The following is a 24,210-nucleotide window of genomic DNA, read 5'->3' on the forward strand; positions in this document are numbered from 1 at the left end:
GGGATTTATTTCATTCCGATTATATTTGCCCCCAAAATGTCATGTAATGGTATTTTGTACTTTATTAGTTGAAAAGCGTTATTTATAATAAATGGTGCCAATTGCAAATAAACGAAACTTAAAACGGTGATGATGATAGTATCTGTTTAGACGCACGCTATAGTAGCACCTTTTAGTTTTTATATAGTAGTCAAGCTGAATGCCCATCACGTGAGGGGAAATGATTAATTTTATTCTCAAAATTGTATCTAAAATGTTTTCGAAAAATTAATTATGATATAGTAACAATATATGTGTGGAGAATGACTATCCTATTTCTAGTGTTTCACGAAAACAACATTTTTTTTGTGTATATTTGGTCATCTATCTCCTTTAAATATTTCTTGATTAGTATTTTGACTTCTGTGTATTTTTAACTTTATGTTCAGATTTTCTTTCTGATAAATCCTCACAGATTGAAACATGCGAAAAAACTGATTTTCAAGACATTACTACTCGGTCAACTGTATGACCCTGCAAATTCTTAATTGTGATGGTAAAGGCAGTGAATTTTATTATCAATTTTGGGGTCTTCTCTTTGGACTGTTTTCCTGGTTTTGGCTTTGTTAACTCGCTGAGCTGAAGGAACACGCTTTAATTTGGGCATTTTCAAAATTGAAATGTGCTGCGGGTAGGACGTAGGTTATTAATGTTGTAGCTGAAAGTTCTGATTGGCAAAATTTGATAATGTTGCGTCATTGTGTCCCCTTAACAACAAAGCAAATGTAATGGATAAATTCAGCCAATGATTATGATTTTTGTGCAGCAATACCAAGTGTGGTGCGTGCGTAAACCCGATTCAATGGATACACATTATAAATTACATTATCTAATAAACTCATGACACAATTGTTGTTATGGGACCAATATTGTTTGGCCACATTGCTTACCAAATGGTTATAAGAATCACACGGAAGCAATTTCTTACATGTGTCCAAATAAGCATGCCAGTCACTCCGTTTTGTCAATTTCCTCGTGTTGGTACACGCAGTTTAAATTAGGTACAGTTTAATGAATATTCACAACACACAATAAGCTTTTATTTCTACATTTTATTTACAAAAGTAGGCAGCTTAAACACAGTAAAACAAACTTGAGCTACTATATGTATTCACGATGGAAGCATAAGTATTCCTGCTCTACTTCAGAATTGAAGTATACACAAAATGCTGCTATTTATCAGATAAGAAAAACTTATACATTGTAAAAGTCATTCACATTAATTCAATACTTGGTCCTAAATTTCAGTTTCATCCTTGTGCTGGTAAAATCAGAAGTACTTGCACAATTTTTCCTATACATGTTAAATATGGCATCATTATATACCCTGATAGTTTTTTTTTCTCATTTGTCAACAAAAAATTCTCTACTGACTAGAAAAGGTTAATTTTAGCACATAACTAGTTGAGTCTTCAGTTCCATAAATAGTAAACTATAATTTAAGTTCTTAGAAGATATTACATGCAAGTATCAAGACTATTTTATTTACTCATCCAAAAAGAATCTCCTTAGGAAAAGAATATTTTAAACATATTTTTCCTTTCTTATTTAATACATAAAATAATAGTTTTAGGGGTCTCTTTTCTGCAAAAATTGGTTGTGGTTAAGTTCAATATATAACAATTGTTAAATTCATAAACTTGGTAATTAGTAAGCTGAAGAAATTTGTTAATTTTATCACAGAAACTTATCACACCTTCGATTATCATTTGTAGACTACTATTTTGAACTTAATTTTGGCATTACTATATTTATAGTGGTAATTTAATACATAATATACATAACAACAAACCAGTGTGTACTTTTATATTGTTTTAGGAATTGAAAATAATAAATTCAAGATAGGAAGACTATGATTACACTCTCAAAATATTAAGTTGCTTCCAAAGCTACATTCTTATTATGAAGCACACAAATAAATTTCAGCAAGAAATTTCTCCCACATGCTTTCTCATAGATATGCTTCATACTCTCAATTGTTAATTTGATTGTGAAGTAAATCTAAACTATTTCTAAGAAAATACAAATACTAAACTAAAAGATCATTTGAAAATTATAGTTCTGCACACTGTGTTAAGTTCTGCATCAGGAGTTGGCAAACCTTCAGAGGAGAATAGCCATTTTTTGTTTTTGTCTAAGGCCAAAACATTTCGAGAGCTGCAATATGCCTTAACGGTCTAACCTAAGAAAAGAAAAGTCCACCGGTGGGACAGCAGTAAGTCTTCGAACTTACAATGTTAAAATCAGAAATTCAATTCCCCTTGGTGCACACAGCAGATAGACGAGAGCCGTATAACCATCCTTAAAGGGCCACAGATTGCCGAACCCTGTTCTAGGTAGTAAAATCATTTATTCTTTCAGAATGATTTGAAGTATTTACTGCATTGACAATTAAATATATTCAAAAAGTTTTGGTTTCTTCTTAATTGGCACATATTAGTACAATAAAAGGATTGTATATTTGAATATACACAATTTTAATACATTATTTTAAGATAACTGTGGCATCCTATATATACACTCATTTGAAAAACTGTTTATTACCTGAACCATGTAGGTTTATAACATTTGTTTAACGTTTCAGCTACTTTTAACAAATTGCTTAGAGACTATTAAAATAATTCTAATAATAATTAAAACAAAAGTAATAAAATCTTGCTACAAATCTTGCACCTAATGGGCTGAGTTTAAAATTTATAAGTGTATAAGCCTAGTCTGGATCTAGCTGTTCTTTTAATATGATTTTATATTTACACTACCAACTAACCTCATCGCAACATCATTTGAGTGCCTTCACTCATTGAGGTTCAGAGCCATTTAACTAAGTACCTTTCATGAAAGCAGATCGCTCAGACAAACATCCAAACCATTATGTGTAAACTGATCAATAATATAGTGGAAAAATATAAGCAACTCTCTTAAACTTTATGTTTAGAAGACAGGCACATGACTTATTCCACACACAATGCCATTAAATATAACAATATACTTACTTATATGTTCTTAATTGAAATACAAACACAAAACTGTGAAAAGAACACTATCAACCTTAACAGAAATTTTAAAAATTGAAATTAATACAAGGTGGGTGCATGTTAATTGAAAAATAAAGAAAAAGCTTCCAACTCTAAAAATTGTAGAAAAATTATCTTATGGCAAGCTAATTTTGTACTATTTTTACTGAAAGACAAAAGTTTGATTTTTCTACAAAAGAACAATGATACCAAGAAGATAATTCAATCAGCACTTAAACACTTTCATCCTAATTAGATCTAATCAATGGTACAGGAATGGTGGAATACATAATAACTCTTATTTTTTGATCCAATTATTTTATTGAAGATAGAAGTAAGAAGGTTCAGGAGATGCCTACAGAAGTCATTAGACACACCATCACAGAGTTTTTTCTTAATGAGTACCTGAAATCTGCATGTTAAGTGTCTCATCCCTGCGTACTGACTAATGGATGATATATTAAAGATGGCTAAAAGTTTGGAGACCTCTCAATCAAAATAACTTATAGTGCACCATGTTTATATTATCCTCTCTTGAAATTAAGGAAAAAGTGAAAAATCCTAAGTTTCTGCTGCTTGTTCTTAAGTTAACCTGTCTGACAGAAATATAAAATAAAAATAACTTGGTTCAATATTCCTACATGTAAATACTAACAGATATGCAATAAATGGGTACTGAACAGGTAAACCTTGTGTTATTAGGAACACTTACACATTTTAAGTTAACTGTAGTGTTATTGATTTTTGAATATGATTTTAACAAATCCATCGACTTTGAAAGAACTTCTACTTAGATGCAACCTCAAGAGCTTATCACAAGTATTATAACTATAAGTGCAATTATTTGACAATATTTACATAATGCACACAAAGGATTAAGATATTATTTCTTTAAAAACTGTACAAACTTTCTATAATTTTAACAGAAAAAAAAAGAACATTGACCTAACTTACAAGGCTGCTCTTTTTCATCAATACTTGTTCTCAATTTAACTTATAAACTTTTGTGCTCATACAACAACACAGCTTATTATTTAGCCTGATGTACAATATAATCAATACATACTGAATATTATTTAATGTAATGTACAATACATTGCTTTTACTCTAACATAACATTACTTGAGCTACTGTATGGTAGAGCTATTTCTACACAACCACACATATTAAACACATTACTTAATGCACGACTCTGGCACTGTCATACAACACGTTCAACTGTATATCAAAACTATACTAAAATAAAAGTGCTCTGACTTGGAAATGATTATATTTAATCTTATAGTTAGAGTAAAATGCTTTGCTTTTTACCTCAAATGACATTTAAGTTTCATTAATTTATTATTGTTTCTGTCATCTCTACCAAATAGTTAAGTGTCACATTTATCCATTTTTCTTTCTAGTACTGATACAAGATTATTCTCCTTTATCAACTGCTCTGCTCATCATATTAAATTATCTTTTTTTTCAGATTCACTTAAAAGTACTGTAGGATAAAAAAAAACTATTAACATAAAAACAAAAATGGTGAAATGTAATTTAGTGGTTCTGTTATGACTATAATTATGTCACTTAAAAAATGCAACTTTTGTAATGTTACTTGTTTTTAAGGTGCAAAAATAGAACAGTTTCAACTTTTCTATGGAAAGAGATATCATTTTTACTCTGACTTAACATTTACATTAAACTATTTAGTTCTAATTCTATTTTCTAATTGGGGTGTATTCTAGAAGCTCCTAAAATAGCATACCCTATAAATGTTTAAGTATTTTAAATAGCTTTACATACAAGAAGTCAAAATATGACCTTATACTGGGTAATTACAGATATATAGACATGTATTTGTAGTTGTCCCTGATTACTGGTGATTTGAGGTACACATCTCAAAAATCCAGATTTGTCTGATAGCATTCCTCAACACATGCATTACTTAAGTATTGCTGTGCTTGTGTTACAACTTTAAGTAACATCAAATGTTACATACATTACAGGGAGTCAAGATGTAATAGCACATGTACATTTATAAATGTTTTTAAATTAACAGATTTCTTTCCTCAGCAAGATGGAAACATGAAATTTGGTCTTTTAGTTACTGTAGTAAAAGCTTCACAATTTGTGAAAATTAAACAGTGTTAAATATCATACTTATGAGAGAAGTTTGATGTTTGAATTGTGTGTGAGTATGTGTCTACATATGTATATTGTATATTTATAATATATGTAAAAACAAATAGATTTTTTAAGATTTGTATTCCATACTGTAATTCAATTATGTCAGCAAATGAATAATTCAAAATCACTGTTTCAATAACTTCTTATCTACTTAAGAAATTCTTAAATCCTTTACATACATCTCATCACAGAAAAGTCATGATTTCATACATGTAGGTACATTGTACTATAGTTCAGTGGAAACTGTTTTAAAAGATACATGTGCCATGCATGAAATATCTTAAAAAGTTCAGTTTCTGATATAAAAGTAAGCTTTTAAATATTTGATTCTCAAGAAGTTTACAATTTTATCCCACTTCACTTGTTTAGCTTGTAAAATAATATAAAAATGTCACACAGTTAACTTCCTTTCTTTAAACAGATGCACCAAAAAAATTTAAATCCAGGAATAAATCTACTTCATATTTACTTCTTTTATCATCACCACTTAGGTAACAAAACTTTACATTAATAAATACCAATATAAAAATGTTATGGCTCTTACCAAGCAATTTCCAAAGTCCATTAAAATATTTGCATGTTATCTACATATTCGTATCTGTATGTCTGCTTGCCTCAGTCTACAGAAATGATTATCATTACAGTTCCTGTACTGTGTAACTGATAGTTTAAATACTACAGGATAAGCCTTACTCAAGTAGGGCATACTTTATGAATTACAGAATTCCAAGAAAACAGTAATGAATACACATGTGTCTACTATTCAGCTAATGACTGATATTATAAGGGGGAAAAGTAAGTAGTACAGCAGGCTTCATGTACAATATAAAACAGAAAATGTTCGTATAAACTTTAGACCAGATTACAAAATTAAACAGATTTAAAGATTTTCATTTTACTCAGTCCATACTTAACTAATTCTAAAAAATGTACTTAGAACTTCAAAGCTAAAGAACTTGACTTTCAGGCTGTTTTTCTGTTTTAAGAAATATGACAGTCTTGCAGTGCTTTCCTAATCAGAATAAACATTTTGCAAACAATAATACTCAAAGTTCTACTTTAGTTTCTAAAAACGTTTTTTTAGAACACTCTCATTCATCTCATATGCTCTATGAAAATAATTTAATAGGAATCACTTTGAAGGTGCAACCATGCCAAATCTGGGCTTATCATATCTGTTTATTTATGAAAAATTTCATTAAAAATAAAACAATAAAAATTTACAAAAAAAAATAATTAATTTCAGTGTTCCCTGCTGAACATTTACTCATATGATAGCCAATAAAAAGAATTAAAGACAAATCAAGATAAACTCACACACATAATACAAACTACAGTAATGCCACTTGTCTTCTAGTATTTATAAAACCTGAAGAATGGTTATTATTGCCAAGTTTGAGGTCCTTTTATTTAATGACTGAGAAGATCCCTAAAAAGGAATAAACTGCTAAAAGACAAAGCACTATTTACAGCAGAGTTTGTTATACAAATTGATGTTATTTTTCTGTGGGTGAATATACATATCAAACTTAGGTCAAACATTTTTATGACATTTTAAAGAAAAACATTAAAAATGTATGAAACAAGGAAGAACAACTATAGCACCACTTATGTATTTAACAAAATTAGCAGAGACCATGGGAAAACTATCAATTCTGAAGTCAATCCACTTTAAGGTCTGTACAAATAAACTGAATGGCATGTTTACCATAAAGCTAAAAATAAAATTTTATGATGTATGAGAAATAAGACACAAACAGAAGCTTATGAAATTTGTAACATGTTAACACTGATCAATGAAATAGGTTTCCACCATGAAGAACTAACATTTGGTTAATTTGTATAATGTTTTCTCACATTTTTTATTGTTACTGAAATCTTTGCTAAAAATATTCTTTAATGTAAAAATTTCAATTTATCCGAACATGTCTAAGGTTAGAAATTTTTATAGGGATTGTTATGTATTCATTGTGTCTGTAATACATGTCTGATCAAATAATGTACAAAACAAGTTTGTAAGATGATAAGAAAACAAGTGTATCAAGTTTGAGGTTGGTTCACATTAGCAAGTTTCAGAAGACATTTAATGTGTAGATGCAACAGAACAGGGACAACTCAATACAAGTTTCAAACACAAACAATCAAAGGTTAATGCCATGAATCCTAAATTTTCCACCTTTCTTAGCTACTAAATGACTCCAAGAATGTACACACATGCACTTCTTTAATGTTCTTCACATCTATATACACATTCTCAGACAATTACACACACACACAAACATAGCCTATTTTGGAAACAACACGGTCTTTACATTAATCTTTTTAGCATAAATTATGTGAACTTTGAATTAAAAATATTAAAATTAAATACAAACCTAGTAATTAAAAATGTTTGAAACTAAGCAATTCACAACACTTAAGCTACCTGAATGTTAAAGATTAAACAAAGATTAGGAACTAAAAACAAAAAAAGCCTATACATGTGCACACTGTTTGTTAACTTATCTCTTCATCAATATGAATGAATTAGCTGCAACTTAATCAATTATCACTCACAAAATATTCACAAACACAATTAGCGTAAAACATTTAATCAGTTATTAAAATCATGTGTATTCATATTATTTTAGATGTTTTGGAAGCACTGAAAAGCCAACATACTAAACCAGCATTATAAATATTTCTAAAACAAACCATCAAACATTAGCTACCAAATGATATCTTTATATAACAAGCTAGTGAAATCTGGCTCTATAAAATTAGTCCATTTAAATCAAATGACAGATTATCTTTCTAAACTAATAAAAAAAACAACAACTAGAATTTATATTCAAATCAATTTGAACATGTAAGATTACTTCAAATTTCTCATACTTATATGTACTATGTATGTATAAACCCAGAGATCTTAGCCTATCTAGGAAAATCCAATGAGTGCTGCATAGTGAGTTCTGACACTAGCATTTGCAAAAACAGTAGCTGTAATTTCATATGTTCCATATAAGGCTGGATAAACCTAAAAGAAACTTGGTTTCTTTTGTACCTATTAAACTTATACATATCTCCAGACAGCTTAATAGAATACAATTCCTTCCTAATGGAAACAGATCTTGCATTTAGACATGTAAACATGATCTTAAATAGAAGAGGGATTTTGGAAAGGACAGCATAACTGACTACAAGTTAACTTCCAATCAACAAATCACTCCATGGTTTTACATACATTTAGTATATATTCTACAAAACTCTTACGCGGACAGCTAGTTAGGGTATCAATTCATATAACATGATTTTAAGATCACATGACAGATCCCTGTACAAAGAATGTATGCTACCAGTATTCTTTAAGGTTTCTTTAAAGGTTTCACCAGATACATTTTGTCCCCAACAGGGCTGGTGTATATCGGAGCTCTCTTATAATGTTCTACAAGATCATCAAGAGACGTAAAAGTTCGTTGGCCAATACAATAGATTCCTTCTTCTACGTGAACTCTGAAATGCTTATTCCTGTTGGGTGCTTTCAATGACACTGAAAAGTTTCCAATCTATTTGAAGGAGAGAAAAATTAATCATTAATTTTCTGTTTTTTAAAGTTCTTCAAATATTAAAGGGGAATGATTTCAAAAGTACATTCTTATTTAACCAAATGAACAATAGAGCTGATATTTCAGTGAATTTTAGGGGCAGCATTTGACAACCTAACTCAATGCATAGAATTAGTGAATCAGTTTAACTGTCAATGAATTGTTGAACCTTGAGTACCTTCAATGGGACAGATTTAGGATCTGTTGTAAGTTCTTCTAAAAGTCATGTTTAGTTCTTCTAGCATTCATACAGTCTCTACATTTATAGAAATATTTCTGATCAGTGGGCACATGACCTGATGAAGGATCATATTCCATTCCTCTGACATCACAAGTCAGGTTAAGCAGGAATTTCATTTCAAAATTTGTTTTTTTGACGGTAGTGGAAGTTTTTTTTGAGTGCTAAAGAAGCAACTCCAATGTAGGAAAGTCTTGGGCATTCCCTTAGAAATATTTTTAAGAGAAAAAAAAAACAGGAGCAAATGGATCCAGTGTACCAACCACATGCACATTCAGTTTTGTTTTAGTGTTAAATGCTGATAACTTGCCAAGAGAGATTGACATGTCCATTAGACCAAAGATGTTGCTTCATGCATTAATGAAAATTGTTTTATCCTATTTATAGGTTAGTTAGAAAGCCAGATAAATTTTAATAGTTGTGGGACATTCTATTCTAGTGCCTGATAAATTGTGTGTTCTAAAAAGCATATTTGAAAGTTATATCATTTTGGACAATTAACATTATGAGAAAAAAATTGGCTTATTAAATCATGCAAAAGGTTTCTAAATTTCTTGGTTTTTATGTACAATTTTTATTCATTACTGTATCATTTTTAACAAAAGTAACAAATGTAAGAATTAGAAACTTATTAGTATAGAAAAGTGAAATAAAAAAAAATAAAAAAATTTGTCCTCAACTACTGCACACAGACTGCTGTCAGGTGATGTACCTCCATAGTACCTTTACCCTAAGCTCTTGCTGGGTGATTTATTGCTTTGTTACATTAGTTGGACATGGTTCAAAGAGCAATAAAACAATAATTTTAAATGAAAGCAGAGGTGAAATTATGAGGAGCCCCAGGCTGTTTAAGATAAATAACTGTAATTGTTACAATATTATTCATTCTAGAAAAAAAAAGTTTCTGATTTCGTATTATTTAACTCACAATACAGGTGATTTTACTAAAGTTAGTGTTAGAGTAAAGAAAATAAGAGAATGTATAAAGTTCTACTGAAAAAAAAACTATTTTCATTTATGAGGTTCTAGAGGCTATACAAATGAACTACAAAAACTTTATGATGAAAGAAGTATTTTTATTTCTGGTAGGAAAATTACCTTTTGCCCAGACTGACTCAATAAAGGCTCCATAAATTCAGACAAATCTTTAGTATAACTACTTTATAACAGAACATATTTTTTTCTGCACAAAAGACTTCTAATAAAATCTTGCAAAATTTTGAGAAAATATACTTAGTAAATTCAGAGTTATAGTTTGTATGATTAAATGTTGGTTACAAGATTGTTCAAAATGAAAAAGCTCATATAGAGTTAATTACTGGGTTCATTATGCAACTACATTCAACTAATCAATTATTCTCCCACGAGACTTGGATAGCTGGAATAACTGAAAATAGTTTGATTATGTGATTATTTTCATGAATAATGACTAATCAATTAAGCAGAAAAAAACTTGAATTAGTCAAAATTAAGGAGAAATTATAGCGTTAATCATTCAGTTACCGGAATAGTTGAAATAATCTAAAACAGTGATAATTAGAAACACTAATTTCAATTAGTTGATTAATCAATTACACTAACTGATTCTCATGGGTAGTCAATTATATTGACTGAACAAGTTTAAACAGAGCATTAAGACTTACATTTGTTTCACTGTCTCGAATTAAGAAATCTCCATCTTGTCCATATTCACAGAGCATCTGATCACACTGACTCCTAGTGACATTCCCAACATACCAAGGCTTAGCTAGCAAATCCTGCCTCAAGACAGGAACTGGAAGAGGACCTCTATTCTTGGCTTGTACTATAGGTGACCCTTCCACAGATGTTACATTCATGTTAGATATTTCAGTCCGAATACGACTTAAATCTACACCAGCTGCAGAACCACCAATGTCTCTACTAACAGAAGATGAAGAACCCACAGATTCTAAAGTTCCACTACCTTGTCCCACTGTAATTACTTTTACATAATTCTTAGGAACCAATCCAACTTCCCCAGCTTGATTACGAGCCTTCCACCACCCTGGATCATTAGCTGGTCGATCAATTATCTCTAAATGTTCTCCTTTGTGAAATGACATTTCTTCTTCATTCTGTGCAGAATAAGGGTACAAAGCTAGGACCACATCCAAACAATCAGTATCTTTTAAAGTTCCGGTGGCTGAACTTGCAGGAGTATAATTATGACTAACATCATTCAGTTCATCAAGTTCCTCAAGAACATAGTTGGAAGGAAACCAGCCAACACAGCCTTCGTACTCACCTTTCCACCATCCATCACTAGATTTCTCCATTACAATTACCCGTGTGCCCTTCACCAAGGAAATCTCATCAGCCTGTTGAGCTATATAATTGTATTTTGCTAATGCTGTTGTTGTTATTACAGCTTTGTTCTTAGGAGATGTATTATTAGGTGAGGAGGAATTGATATCAATTTCTTTGGTAGTAATTGGTGAGGCAGATGGAGACATTTTTGAATCACTTCTTTTTTTGACTTTCCTACGAATACTATCAAATATTGAAGGTTTTTCTCGTTTCACAAAGTTTGATGGGACAAACCCAGATTGGTTTTTAGAATTTGATACCTTCCACCAGTGTTTGCTATCATCTAGTAAAAGAAGCCTCTCACTTTTTCTGATGTCTAATTCCTGGCTAGCCTGGGCTTGATAGTCATATTTAGCAATGACATAAATATCCTCTCCACTTTTACCTTTAAAAAAAGGAAAAATAATTAATTTATCACACTATTTAATAAACTGTTCAATAATTATTATTTTTATAAATTATAGCAGGGTTCTAGTTAACCCGAAATCCCGGGACCTGTACACACAAGATTTGACCACCCAGATACCGAATATGCACTGAAAAATGCCCCATATACAAGGCAAGTACAAGTACTTTGCTTCAAACTTTGTACCGTAACAAACCAAACAGCATACAGTTTGCACACAACTGTCCACAATCAACTTCCAACAGGTTTCAATAATGACAATAAATTGCACAAAAATAAAGCCACATAAAGCCAAAGTTTTTTCTATCAAATGATGTATTATATTACATTGTTGTTCGTATAAAGAACTGTCTATTCTCCTTCCGGTTCAAACTTTATACATAGAGGAAACACACTGATAAGCTTAGCTGAATTTTTAAGCTTTTATTGCACAGTTAGAATGCCAGAAAAAATGTGATAGTTATGGAACACTTTACTTTTTGCATGTTATTATTCTGTGTTCTTTGGTGCATTATTTAATGCAGTAGTACAATTAGTATAAAAAAGTAGGGCTAAGTTTCATCAACAGTCAAGAGCAAAAAATAAACAGACCAAGGTAACAACTTTATTTCTTGTTTTTCATGTGTATTTTTTATTTATTATTATAAAAGTAACTAAAATGTAAAAATTGAAAAATTTTTAGGTTATATAAAGTAAAACAAATAACAATATTAATAATAATTTTTCACAAGGTATACTCATGAGTAGTCCGTATGTTAGGTAATTCGAAATTGTAATGCAAGATGCACGTTCGCCACAATTTGTAATTTATATGGCGTGAATAATCATTAGACATAATTCAAAGGCAATAAAACAATAAAATTTAAGTATAAATGGATGTATACTGTTACAAGCTTTAAGCTACTTAAGATAAGTAATTATGGTTTTCTGTTACAATTTGCAGTTATTCCAGAAAGAAAACAGGGGAAATTTATAATTATTTTCTAATCCATTATGGTGGTTACGAGGTCGAACAAATTAACTGACCTCATACAGAGTTAGGGTAAAGAAAATAACAAATAATATATAAAGTTTTTCTGAAAAAACATTTAATATTTATTTAGGAGATTTTAGGGGTAATGCAAATGATATTTGAAAATTTTCAGATGAAGAAAAGTATTTTTAATCGAAAATTGCTTTGCACTCATAAAGGGAAACAACATCATGCAGTGTTAATTGCAAATAAAGTTTTTCATAGAACATTAACATGCTCTTTTACAGTTGGAGAAAGTAAACATGTAGTGTAGATTGTAAATAAAGTTTTTCATAGAACATTAATATGCTCTTTTCCACTTGGAGAAAGTAAACATGTAGTGTAGATTGTAAATAAAGTTTTTCATAGAACATTAACATGCTCTTTTACAGTTGGAGAACGTAAACATGTAGTGTAAATTGTAAATAAAGTTTTTCATTGAAACTGAAGTGCTTTTTTCCTTTTTTGTTTAAGTTTATTAAATTCAATTTATCTTTAAAAAAATAGTTAAGAGTCCAGGACCCTTCGGTGTGGGACCCTAGTATGTACCCTGTTATAGGCTATCCAGTGATCAGTGTCACACAATGTATTCACTTCGCTTAATGAATTAAAGCCAATAACAGCAATATATGTGCTGCAATACATATATAATGATGATTTCTAAAATCAACTTCTTTTATGCAATTCTTAACTAACTTTATTTTACAGAATAATGTAGCATAAATAGATCTTACGATTTCTCAGTCTTAAAACAGACCTTGCAAGTAAATGTCTGATCAAATGTAACCTATTTTTTACTTTTCATGAGAGCTGTTCCACAAAGGCACTGTATCCACTGCATTACTGAATTATATAATGCTCATTATTACTGTCTACTGTGAATAAACACATACAAGTAGCAGTGATGTAACGAAGATGTACAACAATATCAGCTAAAAATTAAATTATTTCTGGGAATCTAACATAAACCACAAAAGATTTTAAAGCAATCTAATTCCACCCAACCTGTATTTTAGTATTATATCTAACAGCAGAAACAACAATAAGAAATTTCACAAATTCATAGAAATACACTCTGTAATAAATGAACTTTAATAAATCACATTTCTCTGCATTATCATCTTACACAGTGTTTGAAATGAACACTGCAACACACGGATCTAATCATTTTGTTGAAACTCCAGACAAAATAAAGTTTAACATTGTAAGTCTAACTACTTAACAAGACACTAAGGGATCAAAACATGTGGAGTTTTTAACTTTATTTTGTATGGTGTTTCAATAAAATATTTATTTATCAAACTTTTAGCCATTTGATATAATTGGGTGTAATGTGTTGCACACTTTATGTATTTTAGACAACAGAAAATAAAACTCAGCAACACAAGGCCAGTTGCTGTCACAGCTCATACGTACGTATGTGCATATGCGATCTCAAATACATATTCAATGCTCAACTGGTTTGAAACTCATAAACCAGTTCACCTTCAAATTACAAAGGTCATCTGGATGAGTGTTTGAATAGCTTTCTAGACACAAATGTACATAGAGCATATGCATAATACATACATGTCCATCTTTCCTTGCATAACTGCGCATCCAAGTGGAAACAACAAATGGATACTAATGTCTTCTCATTTACGATACAGGAGCAGTTATAAAGTTTTGCTTCTTCAAAAATAAATCACAATGACTTCATACGTTTCATTTGTGCATAAAGATGAAGAAAATGTTGTTACTCCTATTAAAAACATATTAGAAGTATTGCAGGAACTAAATATAACTTTTGTTCCATAAATCTTTATACAAAACTTCCAGCTCATAATGAGAACCACAATAGGGTCAAATGTGAAAAATTTCAATATCTTATGGGTTAGAATGCTTGAACTAGCAGAATATGATTTTTAATAATAATATTCGTGTGATATTATATTACAGAAAGACTGATAATGATTTAAGTTGCATTTTTCGTTAGTGGCCAAATACAGGTTTCAAATAAGAATAATGTTTTGTACCACTCAGGGTATAATCTACAGTTTTAGTTTGGATCTCAGATCCCCTGAAAGCTTTGCATTTCAAGAAGCTGAGAACAGACTTAAATGAACACATATCAATGTTTTTACTTAATTTTTCACTAATATATTGACTATAGATTTGACCATTTTACATAGATCAAGGTCAAATGTGACCAAGTCTTCAACAGGTGACATTAAACACAGCATTGATTTTTTTAGCTATTTGAAACACGTGCCACTGATCTCCAAGGAGTTAGTGTCATTTCAAACTTTAAAATGTTAAAAAATACCTTAAGGAGGAGTTTTCCATTAATTTAACTGGTTTGTTTTATAACATCATCATCATCATATATTTATTCTTTGATAAGAGAAATGTAATATTACACACACAGTACTGAAGCTTAAATATCGATGCTTATAACCTGTCTTAAGTATAATATACAAATATGTATGTTCAGATAAAAAAGATGTCATTCAAATAATGTAAAGGAAATGGAAATGTACAATCATTACTTCAGGCAAATGACTTTCACTGGGACCAAGGAAGACCTGGCAGAACTATTGACTACATGACATAACTTACGGAAAACAAGGGACCATTTGATCCTTCACAGCTGTTCTTGCACACCCAGAATTGAAAACAAAAAAAATATAAACCCACCCTTTACTTTTCAGGATATCATCAATTCCCCTTTTAAACTGCTGTAAAGGCTGGACTCCAATGCTCCCAGTGGCAACTCATTTCACAAGTCAATCACCCTGTTAGAAAGATAAAATTGTCTTAACTAGAGCCTAACCTATCTTTTCCAAATCTTAAGCATATGTTCTCTGATCCTATTATCTTCAGAATATAGCACACAAAAAATCAGCTATTTATCCTATCAATCCAAAAGATAATCTTGTAAACTTGAATAAGATTACTTCTAACTCTTCTTTGCTCAAGAGAAAATAAGTTGAGAGACCTTAACTTATCTCTCTAAGTTAATATGCCATCCCTGAAATCATCCTAAGGGACCTCTCCTCTGAACTATTAAGTCAATATCATTTGACAGATTAGGAACCCAAAATTGTAAACAGTATTCCAACCGAGGTATAATTAGTGTCTTAAAATTCTACTTGTTTTACTACTGGAAATGGAGCACTGTTTCAATGGCTTGAGTGCCTTATCCACCACTATGGCAAGATCCTTTTCTTCAGTCATGCTATAGAGTTGTTTCTTATTTTTATTAAATGTGTGAACCAACTTACGACAACCCAAGTGCATTACCTTGCACTTACCATAATTAAAGGTAATTTTCAACATACTCATCCAACTTGCCAATTGATCCAAATAACTCAACATCCTCAGTACAGCTAGAAATACCCAAGACTTTAATTTCCTCAGAAAACTTTTCTAATTTACTAACAATACTCTTATCAATATGAGAAATAGCTAAAGTCCAAGAAATGACCCCTGGGGCACACCACTAGTAACAAGGATCCAGTCTGACTGAGCTTCACACTTCATAAATACAAGTAACAATCATTTGCTTTTTCCCATCCAATGATCCTACTATCCAACTAATTAGTACTTCCCGAACCCCTTATGATGTGATTTACTCAGCCAATCTTTTGTATGGTACCTTATCAAAAGCTTTTTGAAAATCTAAGTGTAAAAAAGTCTACACCCTTTTCCTCGTCCAGGTAGCACATAACATCTTCAAAAACAGATTGCAGATTAAAAAACAGAAAATTTCCTTTTCGTGAATCTATATTGGCTTTCATTTATGATATCAAATTTCATTAAATGATTTATAGAAAAGGTCAGTTTGCACAAGCTTTGCTAAATTTACAAATAAATGTTCTTACTGATAACAAATATGAATTATCAATGTTTCCATCTTTATCCAGCTATAAAAAACCAATTATTCTCCAGATCAAGCATGTTTTCCCGCTACAGGGAGTATTTACACTTTTGTATTTTCATATTCTATAATGCTGTATCTGCATTTATTTATTATCTGTATAAATATATGTATATGTAAATACACAATCATTTTTTTATCTTAGAATGACTGGACCATAGATATTTTCAAGGTTTACCTGAGCTTATTTGCCTAGCCTATTAGCACAAGATATCTTTAGTGAAATGTGTGCCATATGAAATCATCTGTTTTTAATATATGTATCAATAAATTCTATACTGCCATCATTCACACTACTCCATCAAATATACAAGGCAGTCTTACATTTAACAGTTGGATGTATACCTATACTTCAAATCAAATGACGCTTAAAATTTATTATTTAGTACCATTGTAGACTGTGTTCAAGAATATATACATATATAGGAGGTCCTATCATGAGGTCTACAAACTTACATGTAGAATAATGATATTAATTTATTACCCATGAGATATTGGATGGAATACAATGGGAAACTTTGGGTGAATAAGTATTAAAATATATTATTATTATATCTGCAGACACCACAAGAATACATGAAATTAACTTTCACTTAAGAGTCAGCAAAACTTCCCATTGATTGCAGGTGGTTTGACAAACATCAAGATAATGATAACCTAAATGTTAAAGACCTAACAATCTACAACATTCATACAAGAAATGCCTGACATATACATATTCCTACATGTGGAACTCAGGTTAAAACTAACAATAACAATGTTGAAAAATCAAATTTTATTGAACTTTAAAAAAAGGTCTCGATGGTCTTGGATTTGGAGCCGGTCAAATCCAATTAATAACTATTTTACATATATACACTGTAAAGGTACTTATTATCAGAACACACTTTTCTATATGTGGGGAGGGGGAGTGAAGGTTTATAATTGGGAGCCTTTTAAACAAGACTATTGGAGGAACTTGTCAAGTGTAAATAAACTGTATTATATAAATCTACTACTTTAAAAAAAAAATCATTATTTAATAGAAAATGTTTTAATTATAGACTTTGATAAATCATTCAATGGATGAATTTTAATGTTTGGTATGTAAATATGTTGAAAGATAACACTATCTGTTGTACGAGCCAGTGGCATATACAAGCCCTGTGACTAAAATACTTACCCTCCTTGCCCAATTCTAATACAGGTTTAAAAGTAAAAGAATACTGTACACTAAATTGTAAAACAAAATGGGATGTGGGGTATTGTTTACCTCTATTTGTAGACTCACAAGGGCCTCAAAGTTTACTGTGCAGCCCCTGTTCAGAGATGTGTCTTTCGTGAGTTGCAACCATGTATCATGTATACCTCTGGGTTCCAAAAGTGTTAAATTTTGTGTATCTTACATGTGGGTCTGTATGAACTGGGACTGAGTATCATCAGTGAGGCCCATGGGTACAGAAACTATTAATCATATGTATCTCACAAGTAGACCATTCATGTGTTGAATCAGGTGGGCCCCTAGGCAATATAGTTTTAATTTTAAAATGAACAGGGCAGGTAAGTATTCTTTATTTTTGCAAAATAAATGAGTTTACCCGTATATAATATACAATATTTTTCATAACTGTTCAAATTCATGTTGTTTAGAATGTTGATGTCAATATTATTACTGACTATGAAAAATTTTGGTCAAATTTCCTATGCATTTACCTATATGTATTTGTACAAGCTGTAGACATAGGTTTACTAGTCAATGACAGGAAAAAAAACAATATAGGTGCTACTACACACACAACTTATAGAAGATATATTAACTAATACATTATAACAAAGTTAGTTAGACAAATGTTTTTGTGACAGTCAGGATGGCAGTTGTCTACTTGGAACTTGAGCCCTAGTACATTTATTGCATCAGTCAAGACCCAACAAAAGCACACTGTTATACATTCCAGTCTCTTAAGTAACTTCCAGATGATGTGGCAGTCTCATACCTGAAAGCCACTTTGAGTAAGTGGTGTATTGAACCACATGGATACATGCTTGGCTCAGTAAATGGCTTGGTTTTGTGTTTATCTGTTGTCACGTTCAAAACAGACATGGTATGTTCTACAACTGGTATATAGGAGAGAAGTGTTTCTTGACAGCCTTATGTGCAGGATAAACATTTTGTAGGTTTTAAGTGGGGACCACAATGACAATAAGGATAAGTTTTCCCTTGGGACTTAATCCTGCTACCTCTACAGTATTATTCTAGGGGCACTAGTAAAGGTAGAGCCCTGGGTTAAACTCCAGTCAAGACAGACTACTTAACATTTCTATCTTTAAGTTGGTTTAATATCAACAGTAACTCCAGCATAATACAACTTCAGGCACCAATGACTGAAACTTAAAAGCACACAGTACACTGATAGGTATAACTGAACCTATTAAACTTCATAAGTAAATTAAGACTATACACTCAGTTTTTTTATGTTAGTAGAATATTTTGAAGTGTAAGAAACATTATTAATGTACAGAATTGGTCTCAAGCTAAATTTTAAGAGTGGTGGTTTCTGTGAAGCTGTCTGTGCATGATATAATTTTACACTTGCTACGTGATTCTTCATGTAATTTTGCAAGCTTTTTAATCTTTTGTACACAAAAACCACATATTCTAATAACATATTTGTACTAAGGATTTGTCTGCAAATTTCTGAAGCCCTTACTAAACCAGTATGATTGAAAGGTAATTTTCATGCTAGGAATAAAAATAATTCTTTCCATTTTACAGTTTTCATATTTTATTTGCTAGAACCTCCTAAATGAATATTAAGTTTTTTTTGGTAAAACTACATTTTATCTCTTATTTTCTCTATCCTAACACTAAATGTAGTAAAATCATCAATGAAATGAAGAGTTGAAAAATATGAAATACAATGAATAATACCATTTTTTTACTCTGTACTGTCTACAGTTTTGACCATAAAGTTCAATGTTAAAATTTAAACCTCTAGCATTTTCACTTTTAATTTTATGAGTTTATTTCTGTACTTTTAGTTGTACCCAACATAGCAGTTATTGGCACTTGCAAATCTAACCAATAAGTAACACAGACTATGCATAATTACAAACAATAATATAAAATTTCACCCCAACCATCTTGATTTACTGGTATATCAATACATTTGGCAAACACATCCTTCCTTCTCACTCTAAAGTAACTAACATGTAAAAAATTCTAAACTTCTTACCTTAGTCTATCAAAACTTCAGTAAAATAAAACATCTAGAATTACACTAGCTTGACCCTGTATAACCACACACATCACAATCACGTGGTGTTTACTTTAGCTCTATAGGAAAGAGTTAACGGCTCCCACTCTGATTAATCAAACTGAGGCAGCCTATATTTGACATTAAAAAGATTGTGAAGGGGAGAAGTCGAAGCTCAGACATGTCATGTGACACAGAACAGTATAATGTTTCTTTTCTTGGTTAAGAAGTTAAAAATTTAGATAATAAAAAAAAACTGAATTATAAAATGTTTCCTTGCTAAGTATATTTGCATACAATGATAATAAATTGATTTAGTTACATTTTGAATGTAACACTCTAAAATGTCATTAATGTGCAATTAGACCCAGCCATAGCAAATGATTAATAATACAGTACTCAGAAGATGTACATAATATATTTAATATGGATTAACAAATGAAAATTACCAAAAACAAGCATAAAAGTGTCAAGTCTAGATAAAAATCCTTGATTGTACACACAGTCAGTATCTATATTAAATTGATTTATGAACTTTTTTTTGACAAATAGATAAAGAGAAGTGTCAATTTTGAGAAATAGCAACAGGGTTTCAAGAGAAACTTCAGCTTTTACAAGCAAGGGATACATCAGATAATAATGACTTTCAGGAAGTTAGAAACAGTACTATTAGAGCTAAAAGTAGTGAATTTAATTTAAATTAATACGATCTATTGAGCAACAGATTTCTGCCTTTGGTTTGTGCAGATGAGGAACTATTGGAAGGAAGGAAACCAAAAAGGACAGAGAAGAATGTGACTGATAAACTTATGCCGGTTATAGTTAGAGGTGATTCTTTGACAAGGCATGTGAATAAGACAGCCTATGGGGGTAAACAGGAAGAAAATAATAGGATTATGATACCCAGGGGCCAGGGTGGAGAATACAACTGCCAGAGCAGGGGCTAACAATGATGCAGTTTTTGTTGTACAAGTAGGGGCTAATGATATAGGGAAAAGCAGGTCAAAAGAGCTAATTAATAAGTACAAGGGTTGATAAAGGCATTTAAAGAAAAGGGTCAGAACTTAATTGTGTCAGGGATACTGCCAGAGAATTAACTGGGGATGAAATTATAAGTAGGTCACTAGGCTCAGCTTAGGTTAATACGCAAGGATAAATAAACTGGCTGTTTGGACTTGTGAGATCAGTTTAATGGGAGAAGGGAGCTTTTTTGGAATGGATGGTTTACATTTAAATGTGGCAGGGGTTCGTTGTTTGCAAGGGCTATTAACTCAGCTGTAAGGGAAGTTTTAAAATATGACTAGACAGTGGTGAGGGCCAGGATAAACTAAATGCAAAACAAATAATACGTAAAGACAAACAAGGAGACTATTTGGATTTCTATTAGTGGATATAAAGGGAAAAGGCTTTTAGTGGGAATTTCTTATGAACCACCAGGTGATACTGATGACATTAGTGAGAAACTTTACAATGAGATTAAGATTTCAGCTGTTAGTGTAGTCATAATTATGGATGATTTTAATTTCAGGCATATAGATTAGGAAATGTCAGAGTCAAATCATGACAGAGAAAGGTTTATGGTAACTGTTCAAGGTGGATTTCTTCTCCAACTGGTTAAGGAACCTATTAGAAATAATACCATTTTAGATTTATTGTTAACTTCTAACATAGAAATGGTTGAGAGGGTAGAAATTAGAGATCACCTTGGTGCAAGTAATCATTACACTATTAGGTTATGTTCTACTGCAAATGGAGATCAGAAATAATGATATTTTAGATTTATTGTTAACTTCTAACATAGAAATGGTTGAGAGGGTAGAAATTAGAGATCACCTTGGTGCAAGTAATCATTGCACTATCAGGTTATGTTCTACTGCAAATGGAGATCAGAAATAAGGATATTTTGGTCACAAGTTTCAAAAACCCAAATTTTGAAGAGATGCAGCAAGAATTATTTGTTGTGAATTGGGCAGCTGAGTTATTTGGAGACACTGATCAAATTTTTAAATATTTAATATAAACATATTCCTTATAGAAAGAAAAGGGTGGCTGCAAATAAAAAAACAGGTTGGCTCACAAAAGATATAAGGGATAAAATTAAACTTAAGAAATTACAGAAGATCAATTAGGATATTAGGATGTCAAACAGGATTATTAAAAAATGTTGGCTGAAAGTGTAAAAATTAACAGTAAGGCTTTCTTTAAATTCATTAAGGGTAAACAAAATGTTAGGATGGGGGTAGGATCTTTGAAGGATGATAAAAGAAGGCTCATATCTGATGATCACGAGATGGCTGGGTTATTAAATTTTGCTTCTTCAGTTTCAAAAATATTCTTCATCTCGAACATTTGATAGATTGAAACAAGATGATCACATTAATCCTGAGCTTGTTAAAAAAAATTAGGAAGTTTAAAGAATGATAATGGTCCTGTGCTAGATATTCCCACAAGGGTTTTGAAGGAGGTTTAATGATTGGATGTGTGAGCCACTTGCTACTATTTTTTTTGTATGTCTTTGAATAGTGGCCAGATTCCAGAGGATTGGAAGTTGACTAATGTTACTCCTTTTTTCAAGGGAGGTGATATAAAAATTGTCCCACTAATTATACACCTATTAGTCTTACATCAGTGGTGGGAAAAGTTTTGGAAAGTCTGATAAAAGATGCTTTACAAAGTCATTTATCAAAGTTTAGAATTTTATTGGATAAACAACATGGTTTCACTAAGGGAAAGTCTTGGATTACAAATTAACTAATTGGATAGAAGAGTGGGTGCTTGGAAAAAAGCAGAGGGTTGTTATAAACGGAGTTCAGTCAAACTGGACTAATGCCAAAAGTGGAGTACCTCAAGACTCAGTCTTAAGACCTTTGCCCTTTTCTATTTACATCAATGACATAAATACAGGAATGGTCAATAAATTATTTAAATGTGCTGAAGATATTAAGGTCTTGGGCGTTTCTAGCAGTGAAGAAGATGCTGCTGATTTACAAAAGGATTTAGATCATTTAGTGAGTTAGGCAAATAGATGGTAGATGGATCTTAATTATAATAAATGTAAGATAATGCATGTGGGATATCATAATTTGGATGGGAATAACCTTAACAGTGTTATGAAAGAAAAGAATCTTGGTGTAGTGGTTGATCAGTCTCTAAAGCCATCCAAGCAGTATACTGTTGCTAGTGGTAGGGCAAATAGGATTTTAGGTTGTCTCTACAGAAATACATAATGCAATTCTAAAGTGGTTAAAATTTCATTGTATAGGTCACTGGTTAGGCCACATTTGGAATATTATATTCAGTCTTGGGCTCCTTACCTTAGGAAGGACATTGAATTGTTGGAAAAGGTTCAGAGGAGGGCTACTAGAATGGTGCCTAGGATGGAACGGTTGTCATAAGAGGAGAAGTTAAGATCTCTGAAATTGTTTTCCCTTGAAAATGGAAGAGTTAGAGGGGATGTGATTAAGGTGTTTAAGATTGTTAAGGAAATTGATAGTTTTGATGCACCATATTTGTTCATACTTAATAGTAAGACTAGGGGGCATAAATATAAATTTTAGCAGGGTGGTTGGCCTTTGGAATGATTTGAAATCGGATGTTATGGAGGCAGTAAATTTAAGTGAGTTTAAGAGAAAGCTTGATAACTATATGAATTATAAGGGCTGGCTTTGAGTTTTTTGTTGTTTTTTTTATTTAATAGTTTTACTATAGTTTAGAGGATGGGACAGCCTAGATGGACCAATAGGTCCCTTGTTGTCCCTAAACATTATGTTACAGTTGGAAATTTATACATAGGTTCTTGAACCCCAGAGAATATATATCATATTTTAAGTGTCAGGAGGGTCAAAGGGTATTTTTTAGGTCCTAAGGTCTGAATAAACCAATTTGTTTGAAAATCGCATTAACACATATGAAACATTAAACAACAATAATTAATTTCAAATTTGAGCTCCTAATAAGGAGAACAAAAGATTTTTGGTGGATCTCAAGATTGAGCCTGTGACATTATTTGTCTGTATGTGTGCAATGTGCCATAGAAGCAATGGTATACACTAACATTCTTTCCATATCTTTACTTCTACATAGTGATATACAAGTAGTTGTCTTGATTATGCATACAATGCATCCTAGGGAAGCTCCTAAGTTTTCTAGTGGCTAATATGTTATATATATTACATGACTATATCATGTGACTACTGCATATCCACAACAGGATAAATTTTGAGGCTCCTCCAACATTCACTGCTTACTTTTATAGCTGTACACAG

The 24,210-nt window shown here is 31.3% G+C and overlaps 1 protein-coding gene across 1 annotated transcript in view; it reads right to left on the bottom strand.

The window, feature by feature from the left end:
* Nucleotides 1-935: 935 nt before the first annotated feature.
* LOC106473590 (cytoplasmic protein NCK2-like) overlaps nt 936-24,210 on the bottom strand; it is a 27,203-nt gene continuing 3,928 nt past the window's right edge. Inside the window, exons 2-3 of the mRNA XM_013934275.2 lie at nt 10,691-11,760; nt 936-8,770 (exon numbers count right to left, since the gene is read on the bottom strand). Of these exons, the coding sequence (XP_013789729.1) occupies nt 8,570-8,770; nt 10,691-11,760 (1,271 nt within the window). The 3' untranslated portion in view covers nt 936-8,569. The remainder of the gene's footprint in view (nt 8,771-10,690; nt 11,761-24,210) is intronic.

Source organism: Limulus polyphemus, unplaced genomic scaffold (genome assembly GCF_000517525.1).
Source record: "Limulus polyphemus unplaced genomic scaffold, Limulus_polyphemus-2.1.2 Scaffold6302, whole genome shotgun sequence".
NCBI lineage: Eukaryota > Metazoa > Arthropoda > Merostomata > Xiphosura > Limulidae > Limulus > Limulus polyphemus.